The 9,899-nt window shown below is 44.3% G+C and overlaps 1 protein-coding gene across 1 annotated transcript; it reads right to left on the bottom strand.

Annotated features, from left to right (window-relative positions):
* Nucleotides 1-8,158: 8,158 nt before the first annotated feature.
* On the bottom strand, nucleotides 8,159-9,058 carry LOC127684119 (vomeronasal type-1 receptor 4-like). The gene has a single exon (XM_052181090.1). It carries the CDS (start codon nucleotides 9,056-9,058, stop codon nucleotides 8,159-8,161), a length of 900 nt encoding a protein of 299 aa, XP_052037050.1.
* Between the last annotated feature and the right edge of the window lie 841 nt (nucleotides 9,059-9,899).

Here is a 9,899-nt window from a genome sequence, read left to right as displayed (position 1 = left end):
GAAGCCTACTTGATCATGGTGGATGATCATTTGATGTGTTCTTGGATTCGGTTGGCAAGGATTTTATTACGTATTTTTGCATCAATATTCATAAGGGAAATTGGCCTGAAGTTCTCTTTCTTTGTTGGATCTTTGTGTGGTTTTGGTATCAGCATAATTGTGGCTTCATAGAACGAGTTGGGTAGAGTTCCTTCTGTTTCTATTTTGTGGAATAGTTTGAAGAGAATTGGTGTTAGGTCTTCTATGAAGGTCTGATAGAATTCTGCACTGAAGCCATCTGGTCCTGTGCTTTTTTTGGTTGGGAGACTTTTTATGACCCTTTTTATTTCTTCAGGTGTTACGGAACTGTTTAGTTGATCTATTTGATCCTGATTTAGTTTTGGTGTCGGATATCTATCTAGGAAACTGTCCATTTTCTCCAGATTCTCCAGTTGTGTTGAGTATAGGCTTTTGTAGTAGGATCTGATGATTTTTTGAATTTCCTGTTTCTGTTGTTATATCTCCCTTTTCATTTCTAAGTTTGTTAATTTGGATACTTTCTCTGTGCCCTATGGTTAGTCTGGCTAAGGGTTTATCTATCTTGTTGATTTTCTCAAAGAACCAGCTCCTGGTTTTGTTGATTCTTTGTATGGTTCTCTTTGTTTCTACTTGATTGATTTCGGCCCTGAGTTTGATGATTTCCTGCCTTCTACTCCTCCTGGGTGAAATAGCTTCTTTTTGTTCCAGGGCTTTCAGGTGTGTCATTAAGCTGTTAGTGTATGCTCTCTCCATTTTCTTTTTGGAGGCACTCAGGGCTATGAGTTTTCCTCTTAGCACTGCTTTCATTGTGTCCCATAGATTTGGGTATGTTGTGTCTTCATTTTTATTAAGTTCTAAAAAGTCTTTAATTTCTTTCTTTATTTCTTCCTTGACCAAGGTATCATTGAGTAGAATATTGTTCAGTTTCCACGTATATGTGGGTTTTCTCTTGTTTTTGTTGCTATTGAAGACCACTTTTACTCCATAGTGATCTGATAGGAGGCATGGGATTAGATCTTCTTATATTTGTTGAGGTCTGTCTTGTGACCAATTATATGGTTGGTTTTGGAGAAGGTACCATGAGGTGCTAAGAAAAAGGTATATTCTTTTGTTTTAGGATAGAATGTTCTATATATATCTGTTAAATCTAATTGGTCCAAAGCTTCAATTAGTTTTATTGTGTCCCTGTTCAGTTTCTGTTTTCCTGATCGGTCCATTGAGGAAAGTGCTGTGTTGAAGTCCCCCACAATTATTGTGTTAGGTGCAATGTGTGCTTTGAGCTTTAATAAAGTTTCTTTTATGAATGAGGGTGCCCTTGCATTTGGAACATAGATGTTCAGGATTGAGAGTTCTTCTTGTTGTATTTTTCCTTTGACCAGCAAAGGACTCAGAGTGTCCCTCAGAGTCTCTTTTGATGACTTTGGGTTGAAAGTCAATTTTATCTGATATTAGAATGGCTACTCCAGCTTGTTTCCTGAGACCATTTGCTTATAAAATTGTCATCCAGCCTTTTACTCCAAGGTGGTGTTTGTCTTTGACCCTGAGGTGTGTTTCCTGTATACAGCAAAATGTAGGGTCCTGTTTACGTATCCAGTCAGTTAGTCTATGTCTTTTTATTGGGGCATTGAGTCCATTGATGTTAAGCGATATTAAGGAATAGTGATTGTTACTTCCTATCATTTTTGATGTTCACTGGCCCATTTCTTTCTCTGACTTCTCAAGGACCCATTGTAGGGAATGATGGACCCCTGTCCCCTTACAGCTCTGGCTGAGGCTGCCTCCTGTTGTCACAGGACAGAAGCTGTAGGTTGGTTGGAAAGCAACTGGAATTTGATGCTGCTTAGAGATTATACTTGAACTTCGGGAGCTTTGGACCTGAAATAGTGAGTTTCTCTGTACTTTGGGGACTCTATGATTTCCCTTTTTTTGGTTATGGTTTGTGTATTTATTTGCTTGATGTATGCATTTACTTTTCCCTGTTCTTTATTATCTTCCATTTTACTTTTTATTATTTTAAGTTACATTTGATAAGTTAGAATATTTCCTGTTTTCGTTTATGTGTGTGAGTATTTTGTCTCCATGTGTGTCTGAGCACCACCTCTTGGTCCCTGCTGAGGAAGTCAGAAGAAGGAGTCAGATTTTCCAGAACTGGAGTTACAGCTGGTTAAGAGCAGCTTGACACACACCTGGAATAAAAGCAACAACATATTCTCATACCATATCTGCTTTATTTTTATTTTTATTTTTTGAGACAGGGTTTCTCTGTGTAGCCCTGGCTGTCCTGGAACTCACTCTGTAGACCAGACTGGCCTCGAACTCAGAAATCCACCTGCCTCTGCCTCTCAAGTGCTAAGATTAAAGGCATGCGCCACCACTGCCCAGCTCATATCTGGGTTTTAAGCAAACCAAAAATCTTACTACAAATGCTTACAGTTCCACTTCCAGAGAATCTGATGCCCTCTTCTGACCTTCAAAGGTCATAAATAACATTATATAGAAAGATTTGTATCAGTATTTCAAATGACATACAGTGCCTGTGAGTGCGCTGTGCCCTTAGAGGCCAGAGCTGTAGGATCTCCTAATGCTGAAGTTAAGGCAGTTGTGGGCCTCCTGACCTGGGTCCTGAGAACCAAATGCAGGTCCTCTGCAGGACTAGCGGACATTCAGCTCCCCGGCCAGGACACTGTGGGGTGTGGAGTGTCTGTCGTCCTCAGTGTGTGTCTTGTCCTCTCCTCCGGAACCTGATCTTCTTGGTGCCTTGGCTCAGTGTGTGCTGAGACCAGGGGTGAGGGCGGTTGTTCTTTCCAATGAGCAGCTCTTCCTGTCTGTGGGCCTTTGTTCTTTCAGTTGGCAGCTGGCCCCTGTCAGCGTGATTTACGTCACAATGTGTGTCTACTGCTTTAGAAGGTGCTTCGATCTTCTCTTCCCAAGCATTCAAAGTTCCTGACTAGGCTGTCTGACATATTTCTGACTTTTTTTTGTCTTTTTGAGGTAATAATTTTTAGTTATAAACATTCCCTTGGGTCTGATTTTAATTTTATTTTAATTTCTCATTGCCAGTTTGGTTCTAGCTGAGTCATGCAGGCCCTGATGACGGAGCAGGATCTGAAGGCCTGCCACTCTACTGAGGAGAATTTCTTCACTAACTGTGATATGCTGACCACCCTGGGCAAAGGAATCTTTTCAGTGGTGAAACTGGCCTTCCATATCTGCACATTAACCTGTGGCTGTAAACATTTTCCAAAACACTAAGAAGTATGCCTTAGTCATTTTCAGGAAAGCCAGAATAATGAAATCACTTAGCCATCCTAACATTATCAAGCTGTGTCATGTGGTCCAGAGAACAGAGACCAGACCACCTACCTCATAATGGAGTGTGCCTCAGAGGGAGAGCTACTAGACTGCATCATAGAAGGGGGTCTTCAGAGGACAGTGAGGCTTGAAGAACTTTGCCCAGATAGTACATGCAGTGCAGTGCTACCGTGACCATCACACTGTTCAGAGAGACATAAAGACCAGCAACATTTTGATTGACTTCAGGGGAATGCCAAGCTGTGTGATTTTGGCCTGGCTACTATACTGATTCCTAGGCAGAAGCTGGCCGGTTTCTGTGGCACACTGTCCTTCTGTGCCCCAGAACTCTTGGAGGCAGATGACTATGAGGGTCTCCCTGTGGATACCCAGAGTTTAGGGTCCCCCTGTTCCTCATGGTGTCTGCGAACTTGCCCTTTTGAGGCAGGTCTTCTGCAGACTTGAAGCGGCAGATCTTTGCAGCAAACTTTGCAGCATTCCTCCTCGTGTTTCCGTTGATATTTTCAATGTTATCATCTAACTGCTGATGGTCAGTTCTACCAGGAGCCCCACCATCCACCAAATCACGAGGCGCCCCATGATCAGGAACAGTGAGGTATGTTTACCACTTCCACACAGACTTTCCCAGGCACCCCGATCCCCAGCATTGTCAGGACCATGAGAGTCATTACATACAAGCCTGACAGGAATATGTCTTCCTGCAGTCCCCAAGAGCAGCTCTCTGGATCCCTGCAGTCTCCCAAGAATGTAACCCTCACAGGCTCCTCCTCTGGGGATACCTTTCAGAAAGAGACCCTCGTGGAGAAAAAGAACCTCACCTAGGAAGAGGCCATCAAACAGGAAGAGGCTGTCCATCGGAAAGTTGTTGTCATTCAGGAAAAGCCCATTTCTGATGGCCAGCCTCAGGATGCAGGCGGAGCTTCCCCTCAAACCTGGCGATACCACTGCAAGGGCAGGAGGAAGACAATCATGAATGGCCCCCCAAAATTTCTCCTGCTGCTGCTGCCATTCTCCCACAAGAACCTTGCTGTGAGGACAGGGGCTGGATCCTGAAGTCCTTCCCAGGATCAGGTGGGTGCAGATCCTCATTCATTTATTCCTTACTCTGTCTTGTCCTTTGTGAGAAATGATGAGTGCGCCCCCTTGTGGCACATTTAGGAACTTAATATTCTGTCACTTCAGAAAGACCAATTCAATAGAAACTCCTGAAAGACATCCTCATGCTTTCTGAGCCAGAAGTGGAGAGCAGAGATGCTGATGAGAGCAGGGAGAGGGGAGGGTGGGGCGTGGCCAAAGGAAGCAGAGAGTCATTGGCAAGCCAGATGGGTGTGGTGGCCTGCAGCAGCCCAGTATGTCCTGTGCGTTTTCAAGTCACTAAGAGCCTCCCTCCTGTTTTGTTCTGCTTTTAAGTCTGGAAGAGGACAAGCCCCAGCTCCATGGCTTGTGAGTCATGGGTGGGGTCAGTCTGGCTGAGAATCAGATAGCGCCTCAGGGAAGCCAGGCCAGATGTCCAGGAGCCAGTGTGGTCACAGGCGCATCCTGCACAGGAAGTCATGTGCACAGCAGCACAGATCTGTCCAGGTAAAATCCCAGGCAGGCAGGTTGGGCTTTTCACAGGGTCATGCTCAGTGGAGTGGGCTGAGGTGCAAAAGTGCCCCAGAGCTGTCTGCAGAACAGTAGCCCTGTGTCCTCTCCTCCAGCCTGGGTAAACATCAGAGTGCATTTACAGGGTGCATCTATCTGCCCTTTGCTCTCTGTTTCTCGCAGTGAATATGGTATTCTTTATGATCTCTCCTTAGAGAAGCCTCCCTAGCCAGCCTGTCCCACCTTCCCTAAAATGGGTTCCCAGGTTGAGAATGAGGCCTGCAGTGTCTCTGAGGGAGTCCTCTACAGAGCAGCCTACTGCCAACCTTTTACAATCCCCCACCCACACCCATTCCCCTGCCAAAGCCATCATAGGTCACATGACTTGAGTCCTCAGACCTAACTCAGAGCAAAGCTTATGAAATCCACAGCTGTGGGGTGACTCCAGGGGCAGCTGTGCCCTCTCTCTCCACCAATTCTACCCTCTAGTTCCTCACCTCCTGCCTCTTTATGCTTCTTCCTTCTAGGCTACCATTCCCCTTGTCACCAGGACCTCAGACTCTGCACCAAGTTCCACACTGTGTGAGGATGATGGGTGTTGTGACCAGGGTCAAACTAGAGACCCTTCTGATGGGCAGCAACCTGCTGTGCTGCTGGGGTCCAGCCTCGCGTCAGCTTCAGGTCTCTACCTGGAGCCTGCACTCAGCTGGACACATCTGAAGGTTGCTTCCATTCCTTTGAGTGTGTGCACACTGCTTGTTCTTGCCCAGGTAAGAAGGTGTGTTCTGACTAGCAGCTGTGGAGCTAACCTCATCTAACTTCTCTATGCATCACGATGGACGGAAGAGAAGGCACAAGCCACTGCAAGCCTGAGCCCACACACGCAGCAGAGGAGAGTGGCGAGATGGGGCTTCATTCCTGATGTATCAAGGTTTAGTGCCCTCACTCCTTGGGTGATTTAACCTGACTCACATTTAGCCATACAATAACACCAGGATTAGTGATATAGCTCAGTGTCAGTAGCATGCAGGAGGCCATGGGTTCTAGGCCAGCATCAAATCAAATGAGGTGGCTTATGGCCAGAAACCCAGGATTGAAGGGTAGAAACAAGAGGACCAGACACTCAACATCATCCTCTGCACAGAGTTTGAGGCCAGTGTAGAATGACTGACACTCTTTAAAAACATACACCATCCCCCCGCCCCCCAAATCTTAATACTCAACTCTGAGAAAAGTGACTTGGCAGCTCATAACAACCACATATTCCCCGTGAATCAGAAGTCCCCTCTGTGACAGAGAAGAAAATGGGCATCTATATGTGCAGTAATTATTTCCTGTGGCTCATATCTGGGGTCGGCCTGAGGATTGAGTTTGTCCCTGGTGCACAGCACTGAGGAGCTGTGAAGTAAGCACTTCCCGCCTGCCCTGTGGGAGGCGCTGAAGAGCTGTGCAGCCAGCACTCCCTGCTGGCCCTTTTGGAGGCACTGTGTAGTTGAGTGTTCCCTGTTCCCTGATAGTCCCTTAGCAGGAGGTGGGGAGGAAGTTTTGAGGGCATGGGGTCCCCAAACTTTGCCAATAAGGAAGTCAAGAATTTTGCTGGCCTTGCAGCCAGTTAGAAAGTGATGGTGTACTGCCCCCTTGTGGCCACTCTGCATTAGCTCTTTGTCCATGACCTCAGGAAAGCCTGTGTTCAAGTAGGGGAAGAGAATCCTTCCTTAAGTTGGCTTGTTTCTGCTAGCTCATAATTCAGTTATCACATTTATACTAATCTGACACATGGCTAGTTTCCTCTCCTCTATTTTGCTGTAAGACTTCCTGAGTGTCTTAGAAGCAAATCTCCCTACACCAGACTCTTTCTCAGACTTCCTCCCTCTGTGCAGAAGTCCCACCTTACAAATCTGCTCTTTGATAGATAGAGGTCATGGGCTATTTATTTAAAAAAATATTAATGTATTCTTAGGCATAGAAGGACAGAGACACATCATCACACAGTGTTCAAAGACATCCCTAATAGCTATGAAAAGCAAAAGGTGGAAGGATGGATCCCTTCTTAGCTATCACTGTGCCAAGTCAGGTAAACGAACTGGATCTGTGAATCAGTTGTAAGAGTTCCCCATGACAATAAATGGTGCTGTTTCATGAATTCCATCCACAAAAGAGGGGAGTTTTCTTTGAAGTTAGTTTTATTATACAGGAGTTTGATTTCATAATCTGCATGATTTTTTTTTTATGATGAGATATTTCCCATGATAGAAAAGGAAAAGAAACACCTGATCCAGAGAATATTTCAGAAGTCTTGCAGCTATGAGGGGATTCCATAGTGTACCAAAACATCACCTGACTGCAGGTTTAAGAGTTCAGGTAACTACCCTAGCAGTGCTTGTTGGCTGCTGTGTAACTGTTTTTTCCCCCCTTTTGAGGAGAAAAAGTTAGAAGGTTTTTGCCAATACCCATGTGGACTTTGGGGTTCAGGCAGAGGTTTGGGGAGCACCATGGCCGGATGATCTCAGTTGTCCTTTCCATGTCCTTTCCAACCAGACTTGATCGCATAAATCAAAACAAAATAGAAAAATCAGCCTGTGGGACCTCAGATTATGGGGGCCTTGGGCCTTTGGGATGATATCAAAGGTTGGGATGAACTCATCCAGTCCTGCTTGAACCAGAGATCCTGTTGGATCCTCATTGTGAGCCAGTTTCTGTCCCAAGTCTGCTCTGCCCTTGGGATATGATGGTACCACAGCCCACCTGCTTTACCTGAAGCACTGAAGCTTAGCCTGGTAGGTGGTTTAACAGGATCTCAGCCAATGTGACTTCAGGATAAACAACCTTCTCTGGAGACAATTTATAGTGAATTAGCTCTCTTTATTAGGGGTGAAGAACGGCTGTTAAACACTGGTGTGTGGGGAGTGTTTGGGGTTGAGTATACATCACTGCCAGAGGCTGAGGTGCTTGAAATTCTTCGGTTGTGTGAAGAAGAACTCCAACTGGTAGCTGGGCTTGTCTTAATAAGGAGATAGGAAGTTTAATGCAAAACCTGGCCACCAGGATCCACGACTATATTGTGTGACAGACGTGGATGTTGTATAGGCTACATACAAGGGTCCATCTCTGGAGAGGAGGGAACAGTCCTACTCATTCTAGTCTCAGGCTTAGATTCTCATGGGTTGGACACATCTTGACCTCACTCTTGCTCCAGACTTGCTACCCTGGTCACATGGCTTTGCAGCCCCACCATGAAGGGTCTTCAACAAGGACTCTTATGATCCCTAAAGATCAACAGCAAGGGAGAAATGGTGGGGAAGCTTACAGTCAGAACTTCTTTAACATGCCTCAAACAGAAACGAGTGTTCACAAAAGAAATGTGAAAGAAAGTACAAATACAGTCTAGAAGATAAAAGGTCACAAATGTGACCACCAGCATGACTATAGTGTGGGATGCTCTGGTCTCAGCATAGGCTCTGAGCTTCTGATTGTGGTTGTGTATATAGTGCATTCTCTGGTGGTGTCTGTTCAGGTGAATCACCATAGAGAAACTGGTCCAGATCATGATGCTGATGAATAAAATGTCTTGGGCAAACCGCAAGAAGCTCATGCCAACACTGACATCAGAGAGGGAGCAGACCCACTTACCTTTAGAATCAGTGCCATTGTGTGTCTTCTGTGGACCACTGGCATTCATTGGAATGTAAGCATTATTTAAGACACTGAAAAACCAGCAACTGTAACAAGAATATCTCATGACCTTGGGGGATATTTCTCTGAGCATGACCCTAGCCCAATTACCAGGAACAAGAGTGACAAACCGGTATGTGCTCAGGGCACAGGTAGAACACATGTTTGTGCTTCGAGCCACCATGTGAAAGAAGTATGAAAGTTTACCTGTGAGGTCAGTTGGAGGCTTCCTTGGAGCCAAAACTGTAATATGGTTTGGAAATGTCAAGAGGAGGAGAATGAAAACATTGGCCACAGCTAAGTTTGATAGAATGACATGAATGGGCCTCAGATGAGAGTCAGCCAAAATTGGAGAGAAATTATGAAGAAACACAAGAATGTCGCCCACAGTCCCAACCCCAGCCTGGCAAAGCAAAGGTATCTGAAGAGCCACTTCTTCTGTAGTTTTCAGGGTTTTATTTTGAGACAACATGGAGATGGCTTCACTGGATCAGGCAGGACACTGTTGTCTTCAAGAGTCTTCCCAATTATTTGAGGTTTTCATTTTGGAGTATTTTATCTCAAGAATGTAGCCCTGCTTTGTCACTACAGGAGTTTTCTCTGAAAAAAAGAATATTTAATTTACACTTATTTTGCTTCCTTTCCATCATGATGAAATTTTGCATGGGATGCAACTCTATCTATCTTGGTCAACAACATAAACATATAAGTCTACACATCATGGGCTCTGTATGTCTATACATGAATATCTTTAGACATGAGTGCATTTTTGCTCCATTGGAATTCAATATTATCTTTCATAACAATGTGATAAAATATACTAATTTGTTGTTGGAGAGATGGCTCTAGTCTGCTCATATTTGAGGAACTGTATTTATGTATTTTTGATCAAACAGGCAGAACAATCATATTCACAAGATGATTAAATATTCCAAAATATAATTGAGAGATGGGGACATGGGTCAGTGGTGAAGAACACTGGCTCCTCTTGCAGAGGACCCGCACTCCATCGCCAGCATCCATGTGACCCTTATAACTGTATGTAACTCCAATTCCAGGGACCTGGCACCTTCACATTCATACATGCTGTCAAAATACCAGTGCATATAAACTAAAAATATATAAATAATTTTAACAAATGATAATAAAAAATAATATTGTTACTTTATATAAGAACTTGAATCAAGATCTTTATATAGAATGTTATAAAAATGTTTCCTTACAACAATCCAACCTGTGTTGAAATAATTTTATAGTACTCATAATTGTTTAGAATACAAAATACTTGTGAAAAAGTCAATAGCTTTCTGTTT

The sequence above is a fragment of the Apodemus sylvaticus genome, chromosome 1, assembly GCF_947179515.1.
Source record: "Apodemus sylvaticus chromosome 1, mApoSyl1.1, whole genome shotgun sequence".
NCBI lineage: Eukaryota > Metazoa > Chordata > Mammalia > Rodentia > Muridae > Apodemus > Apodemus sylvaticus.
This window is presented reverse-complemented; position numbering and strand designations above follow the sequence as displayed.